A 17792-nucleotide genomic window follows, 5' to 3' on the forward strand; every position below is an offset into this window, starting at 1 on the left:
AAATACTCTATCAATGAGCTACAAACCCTTCTAGCCTCTTAAACAACACCTCCATATCCTCACTCTATAACTTAAAATTAATTTAATATTATGAAGAGTGCTCTTTTGATTATGTGAATTTTGGTACTAGAAATCCTACAACAGATTCCAATACTAATGGAGACCCAAGGCTTTTATGCTATAAACCTAGATATCTAGAGACAGTGAAAAGGCAAATAGAATAACAAGACCACATAAATGGTTAAATATTATCCCAAATATTACATTCTATTAACTTTTTTTAACTATAGTCACATGGAAAACACAAAACCTTACTCAAAGCTCTGAGAATATATTATCCAAGTGTTTCATTTCTTTTCTACTTAAACCTAAGGCAGTGGCTACAATGGGAAGAATATGGAAAGGAAGATTAGGAAGAGCATATTTCTAAAGAGTTTTACTAAAGACAGAAGTTAGTGGAGATCAGAGAAAGAAGACTACCATCTAATCTGAGATAATGTGTATACTGAGTATTAAAGCAATAACAAAAACGGTATCAATCAAAATACTGAGATCAATCTAATTTACTGAACAGCTAAGGCTGTCTGTAATTTATGCCAGTCTGCTCTAAATGTTTGGTGGAGATTAAAGTTAATTGACAGCTGGCAATCAAAGCTAAGCCTACAGGCCTAAATGAAATTGGAAACAGCAGCAATCAAATGCTGGGCTGCAGAGTGCGTGCGTGCGTGCGTGCGTGCGTGCGTGTCATTTCCCGTACCTTTGATTCAACATTTAAGAGCAATTCAGCTAGTTGCATGCTCACAAAATACTTTCTAAAACCAAAGTTTGTAGCCTAAAAGATAATGCTTATCAATAGTGACAATTCCAAAGGAAGCTAACCTTAACAAATTTGTTCTCTAATAGCAGAAGGGGAGGAAAATAAACTGTCTCTAATTGTAATAGGAACAAAATAGACAACCCTCCTGTAAAGCATCTTTACAATAAAATAAAACTTAAAAAAATAGACAAGGAATTACAAATAATTAAGTAGCAAGCAAATATTCCAATGAAAATTGGTCTATAAAGAAAATCAGGGCTGGGTAGGTGGCTCAGTAGTAGAGCGCTTGCCTTGCATGTATGAGGCCCTGGGTTCAATTCCTCAGCACCACATAAGCAAAAAGAAAAAAGCTGGAAGTGGTGCTGTGGCTCAAGTGGCTAGCCTTGAGCTGAAGCGCTGAGGGACAGCGCCCAGGCCCAGAGTTCAGACCCCACGACTGGACACCCCCCCCCCAAAAAAAAGAAAATCAGTCTGAAAAGGTCAAACCAAAGACTTAAAATTTCTTTATGAGAGCAAATACATGATTTCTTGTTTCTTTTTTGTAGTTATATGTAAGCATATATTTATAATATGAGCATATATTTACAATATAAAATGTATATTATATAAGTATATATTATAAATAATATGTAAATATATATAATTATGTAACTATATGAAATATTTATTATTACATGTAGAGGACTGAAATTTTTTGAGAGCAGATACATGATTTCTTGTTCCTTTTTTGCTCTATGTTGGTAATTAGTTACATTTAATGTAAATAAATAAGTATATGTTTGTAAACATATTTATATAATATACATCCATATCATATTTATTTTAGGCTGTCTCATAAATCTAACATTCTCCAATATACATAGCACAAAACAAAACTCTTAGGTATTATTTTTACAATGAGTAAAATGTGATATAAGCCTATGAAATATAGATGCCAGCCCCAATCTTCAACTTCATTACCCATTTGCTTACTGACATTTTCCCAAGAGCATTAATAAAAAATTTCTTATTGACTTATTTTTTTCTTTCAAGATTCAGAAGGCATCTTCCATCCATGCTGTTAAGTATTAAATTAATTGTAGGCACCACATGTAATCTTAGCTACTCATGAAGCTGAGATCTGAGGATTCTAGTTTGAAATCAGCCTAGAAAGACAAATGCAAGAGACCCTTATCCCCCATAATCAAGCAGAATGCAGGAAGTGGACATATGGCTCTAAAGGTAAGAGCACCAACTTGAGTCAACAAAGTTAAGTGAGAGTGAAAGGTGCTGAGTTCATACCCTAGTACTGGCCAAATAAATAAATAGTACAGCATTAATATCTTTACTGATTCAAATGCAAAGTGGGTTAAAGCCACATGGCAAATTTTTTTGACTACACAGGGTGTAACTACCCAGAAAGAAGTCTGGAAGAATAGAGAGGCTGAGCACTTACCTGTTCAATAATGCCTTTGGTTCTGGCCACCTTGATTAAGAGGGTCAAAAGCCCTAAGTGTATACACTCTCTTTATTTTGGTTCTTTATAAAATGAAATGCTCATCTAGATGAGCAATAATTCTAGCATCTAACACTGAGAATAAAGACCATAATTCTAAATTAATTAAGAAAATGTAAGTGAAAATTAAGTGTTTATTTTTTGCCCATTTAATTGGCAAAAATGTAAAAACATCTATGTGCCAAAGTTGCTAAACAGGATATACTGAACTATAGCTGTAAGAGGAAATAATAGAAACAATATTCCATTACTAAAAAAAAGGTACCACTGGCTTAGGCAGCTGTAAAAAGAATTCTGTAGACTTAATTATGTGATCAAATGAAACATTTACTATTACATGACAAGCGCCACTCACAGAAAACACATAACCTCATTTAGGTTATAACAATAAAATTATATACTAGAGATATATACATACATACATACATACAGACAGACAGAGACAAAAATGACTGGGATGAACTGAGGACTTCTCAGCTTTTGTTCTGTATACTTCCATGTTTCATTCCTTTACAATAAGAAAATATGCAGTCTAAATTGAGAGGGTTTTTTTTTTGGGGGGGGGCGGTTATTTTTTTTATGCTGGTCCTAGAGCTTGAACTCAGGGAATGGACTCAGGGATGTCTCTGTGCTTTTGTATTCAAGACTAGTGCTCTATCACTCAAGACTAGTGCTCTATCACTTCAGCCACAGCTCCACTTCCTGGGGGTGTGGTAATTTAATGAAGTCTCATTAACTTTCTTGCCCAGATTAGTTTCAAACTGCAATCCTTAGGTCTGAGCCTCTTGAGTAGCTAGGATTACAGGTGTAAGCCACTGGTGTCTGGGGAGTAATTCTTTTTTTTTTTTTTGGGTCGGTTGTGGGGCTTGAACTTTGGGCCTGGGCCCTGTCCCTGAGCTCTTTAGGTCAAGGCTAGCATTCTACCACTTGAGCTACAGTGCCACTTCCAGTTTTCTGGTGTTTTTATTGGAGATAAGAGTCTCACAGACTTTTCTGCCTGGGCTGGCTTTGAACTGTGATCCTCAGACCTCAGCCTCCTTAGTAGCTAGGATTACAGGCATGAGCCACTGGTGCCCAGCTGAGTAATTCATTTTTAAAACAATGTGATATGGATCCCCAAGTCATTCTTAACATACACATGCAACATACATTCTACTCTAGTTTTTCTTAAATTACTAAAACTGCTGGTTCATTCAGGTTCCAATGTCATGTATGGAACTATAAACATGATAAAAAATTAAGCTATTTCCAACAGAAATACATATCACACTTCTTCAAACCTTCTTCCCATTAGTAATCAAACACAAATCTCAAATGTTAGTGGAGAATTATAAGTACTAATGGTTATACAAATCTGTACCTGTACTATTTGGTGTTGGAGTCTGATGATGTCCCAAGGTTGCTAATACAGGTCCAACGGGTAGGGAAGATGGACGCTGCTCTGATTTACACAACTGAGCAGGTTCTAGATTTGAAATAAGTTAGAGAAAGAGTCAAACACACACTCCATTGACTACAACTATTTAGGATGCATAATCTTAAAGATCAGAAATTTCTATAACAATATTTCACTAGGTCAAGTTCATGTTACTCCTTTAAGACTTTCTAATTTCTTAAAATGTAATGAGCTAGGGGCTGGGAAGGTGGCTCAGTGGTAGAGCGCTTGCCTCGCACGCATAAGGCCATGGGTTTGATTCCTCAATACCACATAAGCAGAAAAGGCCATAGGTGGTGCGGTGGCTCAAGTGGCAGAGTGCTAGCCTTGAGCTAAGAGCTGAGGGACAGCGCCCAGGCCCTGAGTTCAGGCCCATGACCGACAAAAAAAAAATTAAAAAAAAAAAAATAAATTAAAAAAATTAATGAGCTAGATGATGGTGGCTCACACCAGTAATCTTACTTGGGAGGTTCACAGTTCAAGGCCAATCTGGGCAGAAAAGTTCATGAGACCCCTTTCCTTAACCAAGAGCTGAGTGTGGTAGCATATGCCTATTACCCAAGCTATGATAGGAAGCCTAAAGCATATAGGTCACAAGCCACGTACCTGGGCAGAAAGCAAGATCCTATCTCAAAGACAAAAAAGGAAACAGCACAAAAAAGGGCTGGTGGTATAGCTGAGCCTAGCCAAGCATGAATTCCTGAGTTCAAGCCTCAATATCACCAACACAAAACAAATACCTTATTGATACTATGCTACATAGCACTAAGACCCCAGGTGGAAAAGATATTGTGAGATCAGCCATGATGGCACCCTAGTATGATCGTACCCTAGTATGATCACTCTGAAAAACCAACAAAAGCTCCTAATGAGTTGTTTCTGTTTCTCAAACCACATAAAATCTGAATAGGACAAAGTACCTTCTCTTTAGAAGCCTGGGACATATCAAACTCATTCTCTTAAGGATCAAATATTCATGAAACGACTTCATATGCTAAGTACTAAGAAAAAAAAGACTGTCCCTTTCATAGTACAATTTCTAAGCTTGCTATCATCACACAGAACAAGAAAATTCTGGATGCCACAAAAAGACTAAAGGAATTAGTGTGGCTTTAGACTCTCCTTTGTTGATTTTTCAAAAATACTGCTCTATACTTAAAAACACATCTTATCACTATTCATTCTTTTCATTCTTCCTTTTCTCATACTAAAATCCACTGTGAATAAAATATTTATAATGTTCAGAATTACAAAAATATAAAACTGAGTATTCTTGGATTCTCTTTAATCAGATTAAAGTATACTAAGTTTTTATGATGGCTATGAATTCTGAGTGATACAAACCTACCTTTACTAGCAAATCGAAGTCTCTCTTCCATCATACTTCAAAAGTTCTAACTATTCAAATATTGTGTGTGTGTGTGCTTTGTTTTTCTTTGGTCATGGGGCTTGAACTCAGGGCCTGTGTGCAGTCCCCGACCATCTTTGCTCAGAGTAAATGCTCTTATCACTTGGAGCCAAAGCTCCACTACCAGTTTTCTGGTGATTAATTGGAGATAAGAGTTTCACGGATTTCCCTGCTCTAGCTTTCCAACTGCAATCCTTAGATTTCAGCCTACTAAGTAGCTAGGATTATAGGCATGAGCCACCAGTGCCCAGCTATTCAAATATATTTTTTGTGATCATATTATTATTTCTTAAATATACAAGATGCTAAAAATACTATGATGAACACAGAAATTAAAATTTTCTTATCTACAGATCTTAAAATATTTTTCCAAATACTATACCTGGAGGTAACACAGTCTGGGAAGGCATTGTGCTGATCACAGGTTCCAAGGGACTAGGTTGGTATATTGCATCTACAGGATTAATAGTACTCTGAGATAAAGAAACACATCACAATTATTTTTAATTAAATGTCCTTCTCTTTCTGACCCACCCCAGATGAATGAAAGGCCCACTGTGACAGCAAAATCCTGAGGATAGCTACACAGATAAGTTTGTCAAAAGGCGAAAGAGGAAACAAAACACTTTTTTCTAAGTATGTGAAGAGAATTTCCTCTAACAAAGCATAGTTTAAAAGGAAAATAAATGAACCACTGTCATACCAAGTTAAAAGCTAAATGGGAAAGCTTAGCAAATATCAGATGGTATAGGAAATTTCATTAAGCCAAAACAATAATCTCTCAATTTAATTCAGTGCTTCAAAACTCTTAATTCACCATTTTGTATTATGAAGACATCTTTGCATTCCAGCCCATTGCTGTATAGATGTATAGGTATTAACTGAAAGTAAAGTTGGGCCTCTTACGGGTATGGGAAAGGCTTTTTGAGAATTTTGAAGATAAAAAGGAAATGATTTAAACACGCAGAGACAAACTTAGGAGGAAGAGTCCAGGTTTCTAGGCTTTGAAGGCAAAAATTTTTTTGAAAAGTATGAAAGCTCCTTCTTTCCTTCCTCGTGATGGTAATGGAGCCTGAACTCAGGGTCATATGCTCTTACTTGGCTTTTGCACTCAAGGCTAGTTGGCATTCTACCACTTGAGCCACACCTCCACTCTCTGGAAGAATCTTAAAAACAAGAGCTACTTACTGATTCTATTTTTATTTATTTATTTTTTGTTGGTTGTGAGGCTTGAACTCTGGTCCTGGGTGTTGTTCCTCAGCTCTTTAGCTCAAGGCGAGTATTCTACCACTTGAGCCACAGCGCCACTTCTGGCCTTTTCTGCTTATGTGGTGCTAAGGAATCGAACCCAGGGCCTCATGCATTCGAGGCAAGCACTCTACCACTGAGCCACCTTCCCAGCCCTATTTTTATTTTTTGAGTGATGTTACTGGTGAATTTTGGTTTATTTATGTTGAGACAAGGTCTTTGCTACATAGTGCACAGTGACCTATAACTTAATATGTAGCCCAAGGAAGCTTTGAACTAATAATTCTCCTGTGCCAGCCTCTCATAGCTGGGTGCCCATTGCACATATACCAAAAAAGTATACCAATGCTCAGCGGAGAATTTATTTATTTTTGCTGTTGAATAAGTTTTAAAAATGCATAAATAAATAAACTTCCAAATCTGTGCTTTTCTCAATGCTATAGCATGTATTTATTTTTTTGTTAGTCCTGGGGCTTGGACACAAGGCTTGGGTGCTGTCCCTGTGCTTTTTTGTTCAAGGCTAGTACTCTACCCCTTTGAGTCACAGAGCCACCTCTGATTTTCTGGTGGTTAATTAGAAACAAGTCTCATGGACTTTCTTGCCAGGGCTGGCTTTGAACTGCTATCCTCAGATCTCAGCTTCCTGAGTAGCTAGGATTACAGCATGAGCCATGGTACCTGGTTATGTATTTATTTTTTTAATTTAAAAATTACCAACTGAACTAGATCCCAACAGATTAGATCAACTCATTTAGGATAAATAATCAAACTGAAACTCTTAGGAAAGGATCCTAAAACCATTTTTTGATTCCAGCCTACTTGAATCTGTTTTGACTCAGATTGCAAGAAAAGTAACCTACTGGTTCTTTTTTCCTGTCTCTGTCAGAGAGATCTGATCTACAATCCATAAATCACAAACAAAAGCTAATTAGAGAGATATAAGTTGGTTGTAATTTTAACTTTTTGACAGCATGTATATTAAAAAACACAGAACTTGTTTATTGGAAAAAGAACTATTCTATGCTTCCACGCTTTTACCTTCAGGCTACAATATGTAAAATTACATTATATACCTTGCTTTAAAAAAATGCATGTTCAGAGTTAGAGATGTGTTAACAAGTAATCTTCAGCCATAATCTGTTGAGCCATTAATGCAAAACAATACATAATACACATTTAAATATATATAGTTAATATTTACTGGATATGTACTCTGTACCGTACAACAACTTCTAGAGGTGGAACCCTTCAGTTTTCTTTATAGAGGCTGGACATTAAAACTCAGAAAAATTAAGCAATTTATAGATGGTTAAAGACAGTGAGTGGCAAGACAAGTATATAAGCTCAAGCAGTCTAGCTCTAAGACCTAGTTCCTTTCTTGAAAATATACACTGATGGAAAATGCTATAGTTCTTGAGTAAATTACTCTAGTACATTTGGTTTCTACAAATTTTGATTTTCTATGAGTACAAGTCTCTTATATTATCTTAACCATAACTGATTAGATATTTTTGGTATGCTTTATAAAATCCAGACTACCTCTTAAAATATAATTTGGCTTTCAGGATAAAAGATGAAAATAAATACCAAAATGAATATTCTCAGGAATAATCTTTGAGACTATAATGTGCTGGAAAACACAGTCTGTTCCCATGGCGCTAAAAATGTTTAATGATAGATTAATAAATACATAAATCTCTCCCAGAGATTTATTACAATGTATTACATTTATGTAATTCAGTTATATTATCAGGATCCACACATTGAACAGAGAAATATAAATTCTGATTTATTACATTCATATTTCAAAAAATGTTTTGTGTGTGTGTGTGTGTGTGTGTGTGTGTGTGTTTTGGGGTTGAATTCAGTACCTCATGCTTTCTAGGCAGGTGATCTACTATTTAATAGGGCCATTACCCTAGGCTTCTTTCTTAAAAATATGAAAACTGGCTTTCCATTTGAAACCAAATGAAAAGAGAACATGCTCGTCCTTTCTAAGCATAATCATGAGATAGATTTAAAGGTAAGGATTTATAAAATGTTGTTTCTAGATCTCAGATAAGGCAGCACTTGTAAAGTGTCAAATAAAACAACAGACTGCTTCCTACTTCAAAAATATTGTCACCAGGTCTGGGAATGTGGCTTAGTGATAGTGTGCTTGTGTAGCATGCATGAAGGGTTTGATTTCTCAGTACCACATAAACAAAAAAGGCCAGTGGCTCTGTGGCTCAAGTGGTAGAGTGCTCCCCTTAAGCAAAAGAAGCTCAGGGGCAGTGCCCAGGCCTTGAGTTCAAGCTCCAGGACTGGCAATAAAATAAATTGCCACCAGAAGTCACTCAATTAACATACAATTAGAGTAGCTCAACCTATAAATCTTCAAATTCTTTTACATCCCACTGGAAAATACTAGTCATACAATTTTCTTTGTCTTCTTCTTTTTGGTCTTGAACTCTGGGCCTGGGTGCTGTCCCTCAGCTCTTCAGCTCAAGGCTAGCACTCTTACCACTTGAGCCACAGCGCCACTTCTGGCTTTTTTCTTTTTGCTTATGTGGTGCTGAGGAATTGAACCCAGGGCCTCATGCATGCAAGGCAAGCGCTCTACCACTGAGCCACCTTCCCAGCCCTTCTTCTTTATTTTTAAAGGGAAAGTTAAATATAAAGGAAGAGTAGAAAGCTAAATAACAACCAGAAAAAGGCTTGAAGTGAAAAATTCATGTTGTAACATGTTCCAACAAGAATACAATATAAATACAGTAGTTAAGAGTTAATACAAAACCTAAAATCCAAAAATAAAAAAGATATGAACGTATAAACACATTTATATAGATTGTTTTGTTTTGACTATTGTACCCTCCCCTCTCCGCTTTCATCTGAGAAAAAGAGAAATTTGACAAGAAATGTAGCATGGTGAGTTATGCCTTATTTAGTTGTAAAAGCCAAGTTTTGATATCACGATTAATCCTTTGAGTTAACACATGCAAAGTGACCCAATCAGAACCAATACTTAGAAAAAATTTATTATTAACATTTCCCCTCAAAATGATTGTTGAAAGAAACTTTAGGAATTCAAGAAAAATTGCAAGAGTTAACAACAAAAGCAGTGAGAAAGTAAAAAGAGAAAATCTGCGTTGAAAAATGAGTAGAAATTCAGGCCTCTCCTGACATGACTGGTTATAATGCTCTGCAGAAGTAAAGGAAAAGAAAAAGATTAGATTAAACTTACTATAAGTCCATCTGCGTGTTGCTCCGCATTACTCTGGTCCTTAAGGAAAAATGTTAAAAATATTAACTTCATTCTTACATTTAAGTAACACCTTGTGTACTTCTCCTATTGGGACAGTTTATTTCACTAAGTAATAATGTCAAAACACCATTTATTTTCATCCCATTTGCTCACTCCCTAGCCAAACATAATTCTATCACTGGCTATTCAACAGTCAATACTAATGTTATTCTTCTATTCAGGTTCAGTGAGGAAATATTCTATTAAACCATAATCACATTAGTACCAAGAATTAAAAGCAGATATACTAGTTTAGTATAAAGGGCTTCAATATTTGTCTTCTGCTCCTCTGCCTTTGTTTTTGAGACAGGGTCTCATTTCATAACCCCAAGACAACCTGGAATTCACACTGCAGCACAGGATGACTAGAACTTAAAATTTTCCTGCCTCAGGCTCCTGAGAAAGATCCCAAATGTGTGCCACCAATATTTCCACGTTTAACTTTATTCCTACTCCTCACAATTCCTAAATTCTTACTGTACTTTAAAGATATGGCTATGCTGGAGATGTGGCTCAGGAGTAGAATGCTTGCCTAGCAAGCACAAGGCCCTGAATTCAAACTGAAACAAAAACAAACACTAGAATAAAAATGTGAAAAGTAACAGGGCTCTCCTGAATCATACCTGTAACCCTATCTACTCAGGAGACCTCAGTCTGAATTTGAAGCCATCCTGGGCAGGAAAGTCTTGAGCTGTGGCTCAAGTGGTAGTGCTAGCCTTGAGCACAAAAGCTCAGGATCAAGCCCCAGGATTGGTACACACACACACACACACGCACACACACACACACACACACACACGCACGCACGCACGCACGCACGCGCAATATGTCCTAAAAATCCCAGGATGGACACAATTCCACACAGTGACTAACTACTTGATTTCAGAATTACATAAAGAGATATTGATTTTTATTCAGTAAATATAATTGCTATATCCATAAAATGATGATAAACAGTGAATGTCTACTACAGCAGTAGATATTTCCTCATGACATAGATATCATTATTATTCTTATTGAATAGATGAGAAAACTGAGACCAAACAAGCTACTATTCCAGTAGTATAGGCAGTCTAGTTCCAGAATTCATGTTCTGAATTAGTATGTTATTTTGTCCTGCCTCCCCAAGAATGCAAGGAATGCAAAGGAAGACTGGGGAGGAAGGTGGTGGAAAGCTGCCAACACACATAATTTTTTTTTTTTGGTGCTGGTGGTAAAGCTTGAACTTTGTGCCTCACTCTCTAGCTTGGCTTTTCTACTCAAGGCTGATTAGTCTCACACATTCATTCTTATAAATGTACATGGAAGGAACTGAAGAGTGCATTTTCTATATTCTGGACTTTGATCCCCCTCCTTCCCTTTCCCTTTTTAACAGAGTCTGCAACCATTATGAGCAAATATATGATAAATGAAATATTCTTTGGGACTGTCTCATCCTCAGGGATGTTAAAGAGTATTTCTTCGTGAACACTACATAGGGACACTATATAGGGAATAACTCAAGAGAATGCTCAGAAAGAAGAAAACATCTTTTAAAATAAGGCTAAGATTATAGCATGATTAGTGTATTTAATATCTAGGTTCTAAGGAGACTCTCACTGAAGAAAAACAATGCCACAGATGGGAATTCAGAACTCTAAAATCACTCAAATCTGCCTATACTGTATATATAGTAGTCCAAGCATCCATAAATTAGAACACTGAATAACCTACATTACTGTCACAAATTACTACTGTATGCATTAATACTGCTCATCCAAAACTAGATCTTACTTCATACTTTTTATCTACTATTGATACTTGATTCATGTTTCCCATAAAGCCAGCTCAACTTCTGCTAAAGACATGCTGCCTATCAACCCATCTAAAAATTTCATTTTATGACATAAAGTAAGTATATTACATGTTCATTTGTGGGTTGGGAGGATAAAGGTAACTGTTTTTGGTAAAAGAACAATTTTTCAAAAAGCAGGAAACATAAATATGGGGAAAAGATCTTTTAATATTACATAGAAATATACTTACATAAAATGGTTATAAAGTTTTAACTCCATCCTACCTGAAAACTTCAATGTTTCAATAAATACCAATCTTTGGTCTTGGATTTAAACATCACAGTCAAGTTACATCTTATTTTTATATTAATATACAAAATATTATGCATATTTTTTTCAGAAATCTATACATCAAACAGATAACCAAGAGTCATTTTAAAAGTTGGGATGAGCTTTTTTTTTTAAGTGAACATGCAGCAAAAGAACATGGAAGGTCTGAGCTAGCTTTTGAGAGAAGCCTGTCTGTAAAGTTGTTTGTTCACTGGCTGGCATCTGGAAACTTGGATTTCGAGATGGTTCAAATCACCATAATAGGTAAGAAAGGCTCACTGTGTCTAAGCTGTTTATACAAACCATATAGGTTTATACTTAAAAGTCTAAGAGGTGTTAAGTGCCTATGTGACAATCTTCTAGGAAAAACATGGAAGGGTACATGAAGGGCAGTAGACTGGATAGTACTTCTACTTCTCCAGCCACTGTGCAGCCATGTGACCAATGAAATAGCAGTAGCTCGACAATTTCAGTCACCCAGCCCATTGTGCAACCATGTGACTTACTTTGACCAGTGAAATGGAAACTGACTTGACACCTCCTGGTGAAACCTTTAAAAGCTGTTGTGGATCATGCTACATTTTCTTGTCCTTCTGTTAGGGAGAGCTGCTATGTGACAAGTTGTAGCTAGGTGATTAGTAAAATCTCTGATATGGGAAGACCCTGAAATTTGGGACAATTCAGCCTACCTTGACTTGTGGTTGTAGACACTGTATTAGTTTATTATTAAAATAAATATTATTCTAATACTATAAAAACATCATTAGTGAACATCACTAATGAAAATCATTAAGTGAACATTAATGGGCACATCACTAATGAACTTCCCAAGCAGACAACATTTCACACATGTGGTCAGTTTGTTGTTGGAAGAATTAAATGTATCCTGTATGCCTCCACTGAGAGAAGACTCTTAGAAACCTGTGCCTGTTTCCATTGAACTTTTTCCTATTTGCCTTTTCCCTTTGCTGACTTTACTATAATAAACTTCAGCTGCAAATATGACTATATGCCGTGTCCTGTGAGTCCTCCTAGTCAATCTCTAATCTAGGAGTGGTCTTTGGACCTCTCAGGGAAGTGCTTACCCTCTTACATATCCGTAACAGCAACTACATTTTAATATCTTTAAGGAATCGGTACCTTTTATCTGCCAAGGACCATTTGGACATTTATAACATCATTGTAGGCCATATAAAACAACATCATTATAGACCATATACAATCATTAATACAAGCAGATCAGCTGCCAGGAAGCAAGAAATATTATGTGCCTGTCTTGTCATTCACCAAAGAATTTCATAACCTTCATACAGCCTCAGACTGGGCGTTCCCTCCCTCAAGTCAGTTCCCCTTTTATGTGCACAACTGGGTTAACTATATATTCTGATTATAGACATAGTTAAACTGAATCACTGAAAATTATACAGAGAAAAATTCAGTCTTTGGCACAGATAAAATGTAATTAACTTTTAGTTTCTGTCTTCTAATTTCAAAACATTTTTTCCCAAAGACTTTCTTAGAAATATTAACAAGATATATACTGCTTATATATATATATATACACACACACATACACGTTATATATATACATATATGGTAGATCAAATTTTCTCAACATTGTCCCACTGATAAAACTGCATTGTTGAATGTAGATAGGGCCTTGGTGGTTGTCTCTTACCAGCAAGGTCAGCAGTAGTGAAATACAACTTCTGAAATGTCACCAACTTTTACTTTGCTTTCTTGGAAACTTACTGTACTAGAAGAGAGCCTATATAGCCAGTAAGAAAACTCTGTGAAGCAGAACTGAATCCCTCCAGCAACCAACTTCCAAGCTATTTAAGAAAGCCGAAAGTAGGTTCTAGCTGTCAATCAAGCCACCAGAAAAAATGGCTTCATGAAACAGACAAGCCTAAGTCCTGCCCAAATTACAAATCTCTGAGAAAAATAAATGACTAAAGTATCTTAAGACACTCAACTTTAATAGTTTGTTATACTTCAATAGATTATTGATACAGTACAGTACATTAACTAAGAAAATATCATTTCTATTTCTGGTGTAATTTAAAATACAATTTGACACATAATAAATTTTGGTATAATAAACTTAGCAATTTTCCCCCCAAAATGTTTTCAATTAGAAGTATATGCTCTCTGTAAGACATTCTAAATAGGGCTAATTATTTTTGTTACTATTATGTGTGCGTATATGCCAGTCCTGGGGCTTGAGCTCAGCTTGGATGCCATCCCTGAGCTTTTTTGCTCAAGGCTGGTGCTCTACCATTTGAACCACTGCTCTACTTCTGGCTTTTAGGTGGTTAAGGTAAGAGGTGGAGGTAAAGAGTCTCACAGACTTTCCTGCTTTATGTAACTGCTTCAAACCTTGATCTTCAGATCTCAGCTTCCTTAGTAGCTAGGATTACAGGAGTGAATCACCAATGCCTTGTTTATGGATTTTTTTTTAAAGAAAGGATCAAGTCCAAATGGACCCAGGAGTAATAAATACCTAATATTATTAATTCTCATCTAAGTCTTAGGGATTCTGTACTATTATCATATCTAGCTTATATTCCTTAATTCCTTTTCTTCTTCTATCCCCATTCCCTGTGTGTGTGTGTGTGTGTGTGTGTGTGTGTGTGTGTGTGTGTGTGTGTGTGTGTGTGTGTGTGTGTGTGTGTGTGTGTGTGTGTGTGTGTGTGTGTGTGTGTGTGTGTGTGTGTGTGTGTGTGTGTGTATTTTTGTCTTGTAAGCAAGCTACAGGATGCCTTCTATCAGGGTTAGCTAAAGCAAAATCTCAAGTAGTACCAAAGTCAAGATTTTACTGAATTCAATATAATGTATATTAAAGAAACAAAGAAACTTTAGACTTTACACATAGGTATTTGGTTGTAAGTCCTTCATTTCTATATTCAATGGCAATTCTCTTTATCATGATAACACATCTAGAAGTATGCAGTCAACAGCATAAAATTTGGGAAGTTTTTTTTTTAACCAGAATTATAAACTCCAGTGTTTTAAAATAAGCCCACCAGTAAAAATGCATCCCCATCTCTCTAAAGGAGAGCAATGCAGTATAGGGAAAGCTCTCATAATTACATGCCCACACAAATTCAAATTTGTACGGTAGAAAAGGCCATTTCTAATTCAAGGTTTATAAGATTTAACAAATGGGTCTGGGATGACTAAATATCCACATGCAAATCAAACAAAAACCAGATGTGTGCATGCCTATAATCCCAGCATTTTGGAGAGTGAGGTAGGTAAATTACATGTTTGTGGCCTGTCTGGGGCCACATACAGAGTTTCAGAGTAGCCATAGTTTACATATGAAACTCTGTCTCATGAAGGGCAAGGGGAAGAGTTAGGAAAGAAAGCTAAATGAACAATAGACTTGGCTCACTAACACAAAACATAAAAATTAACTGAAGTGAATCACAGATTAAATGTAAGAGCTAAATTTATAAGACAAAAGCCAAATCTTTGTGATCTTAAATTAAGCAATGATTTTTAGGATATGTCGAAAAAGATACAAGCAATAAAAGACTGACGAATCAGACTTCATGAAATTAAAAATTTCTGCTTCAAAGAATATTACCAAGAAGTAAAGCCAAGTGCAGCTACTTAAGAGACTGAGATCTGAGGTTCAAAGCTTGAAGCCAGCCTGAGGAGGAAAATCTGTTAAGAGTCTTATCTCCACTTAACCACCAAAAAGTGGAAGTCGAACTTGAAAGTGGTAGAATATAGCCTTGAACACAAAAGCTCAAGGAAAACACTCAGGCCTTGAGTTCAGGTACACACACACACACACACACACACACACACACACACACACACACACACACACACACACACACACACACACACACACACACACACACACACACACACACACACACACACACACACACACACACACACACACACACACACACACACACACACACACACACACACACACACACACACTCTCTCTCTCTCTCTCTCTCTCTCTCTCTCTCTCTCTCTCTCTCTCTCTCTCTCCTCTCTCTCTCTCTCTCTCTCTCCCTCTCTCTCTCTCTCTCCTTGAGTTCAGGCCCTAGTACGTACACACACTCTCTCTCTCTCTCTCTCTCTCTCTCTCTCTCTCTCTCTGTCTTGAGTTCAGGCCCTAGTACACACTCTCTCTCTCTCTCTCTCTCTCTCTCTCTCTCTCTCTCTCACACACACACATGGAGGAAGGAAGGAGAAAAGAGGCTGGAAATGATGGTACATGCCTGTAATTTCTCAGAAGTCAGACATTAGGAGGATATCAGTTTAAAGATAAAAATTTAGCAAGATCCCAATCTCAACAAACAAGCTGGCATAAGGTACATGCCTGTAATCTCAGGTACAAAGGAGAAGGTAAGTAGGAAGTAGGAAGAAGTAAGTCTGAAGTTAAATGAGCAATGGCTTGAGACTATCTGAAAACGGTGCTAGGGGCATGGTTTAAGTGGTAGACCTCCCAGTTGTGAATTCAAATTCCAGTATTCCACCAAAAAGAGAGAAAGTGAACAGATAACTCACAGGCCTGGAGAAAAGTATAACAATTATGTATATGCTAAGACTTGAATGTCACAATACCAAATTAGCTAACTTCCTGTATCCTACTTTGGGGTCTTAAAAAGCAGTATTTCCTACAAAGGAACTAACTTTATTAACCTGTCAATAAGTCCTCCAAAGTGGATATTACAATTTATATTTCCACCTGTACTAGGTGGAAGTTCTTTCTTCCTTTTTCTCAACATGTGATTTCACTTTAAACTTTATATCCTTGCAATTTTAAATTGAATAAACAATTACTTAGGGCTTATTACATGCCTGGTACTAAAGGCATTACAAATAGTTAATTTACATCTCACAACATCTCACATTTCAATAAAAGACAAGCACTATGATTATCCTTATTTATATACAATATAAAAGCACAGATGATAAACAGACTTGCTCAAAGGTGGAATTCAATCCCAGTCTGGGGCTGAAAGCATGGACCAAGAGGTAGAATGCTTGCTTGCTAGAAAGTGCAAGGCCCTGGGCTAAACCATCAACATGAAAACACAGACAAATGAACCAAAACAACAACAACATCATCAAAAATCACCCAAATAACAATAATGAAAAAAACCTAGCCAGATGCTGGTGGCTCAGACCTGTAATCTTAACTACTCAGAAGGCTGAGATCCGGAGAATTGCAGTTTGAAGCCAGTCCAGGCAGAAAGTTTGCAAGACTCTATCTCCAAAATAACCAGCAAAAAAAAGCAGAGCTGGAAGTATGGCAAGTGGTAGAGTGTCAGCTGAGCAAGCAAGCTGAACAATCACAAGGTCACGAGTTCAAATACAGATACCACAAAAAAAAGGTCTGGTTCCAGAATACATGTTCTTTCAGATTATGCAATGCTGCCTCCCTCCCACCTCTTACCCCTGCCCTCTTCATGTGTGAGGTTTGATTTCAAGGTAGTCACGTGCTCTACCACTGAGCCATCCCTCCATCTCTGCCTCTATTACTTAAAAAAATTATGTTTTTATCACAGCTTAGCTACTTGATTAAACTGGCATAAAGATTAATTTATAAAAAGATGATCACAGCAAAATTTAAAAGACAGTGAAAAATACTAAATAATAAAACTTCTAAAAGTTATACATTAGAAAAATCATTTAACAATTCAATTATTTATCAGGTACTTACTATGTGGGAGAAAGCTGATGCAGGTACTGAGGACACAGTAGTGGTTTTTTGTTTTGTTTTGTTTTGTTTTCCCCAAAATTCTTATGCTGAGGTTTAACTACCAAAGTGGCTTTATTACAATTGGAGGAGGTAATAAAGGTAGGGGTTCTGATTCAATAGAATCAGTGTCTTTAGAAAAAGGAAAAACAGAGAACTTTATTAGCTTCTCTCTCTCTCTCTCTCTCTCTCATGCGTGTGCACACACGCGCGCGTGCGCGCACACACAAAGGAAAGGCTATGTTAAGACACAAGTAGAAAGTGGGT

The 17792-nt window shown here is 36.6% G+C and overlaps 1 protein-coding gene across 10 annotated transcripts in view; it reads right to left on the minus strand.

The window, feature by feature from the left end:
- Osbpl9 (oxysterol binding protein like 9) overlaps positions 1-17792 on the minus strand; it is a 127110-nt gene that overhangs the window by 19298 nt on the left and 90020 nt on the right. For 5 of the 10 annotated variants that reach the window (XM_069987247.1, XM_069987244.1, XM_069987251.1 and 2 more), the window contains 3 exons: positions 9627-9665; positions 5538-5628; positions 3673-3777 (listed from right to left, as the gene is read on the minus strand). In XM_069987247.1, the coding sequence (XP_069843348.1) occupies positions 3673-3777; positions 5538-5628; positions 9627-9665 (235 nt within the window). The remainder of the gene's footprint in view (positions 1-3672; positions 3778-5537; positions 5629-9626; positions 9666-17792) is intronic. The other 5 variants (XM_069987245.1, XM_069987249.1, XM_069987248.1 and 2 more) reach the window with 1 other exon arrangement.

Source organism: Dipodomys merriami, unplaced genomic scaffold (assembly GCF_024711535.1).
Source record: "Dipodomys merriami isolate MVZ:Mamm:240054 unplaced genomic scaffold, mDipMer1.0.p SCAF_34, whole genome shotgun sequence".
Taxonomy (NCBI): Eukaryota; Metazoa; Chordata; class Mammalia; order Rodentia; family Heteromyidae; genus Dipodomys; species Dipodomys merriami.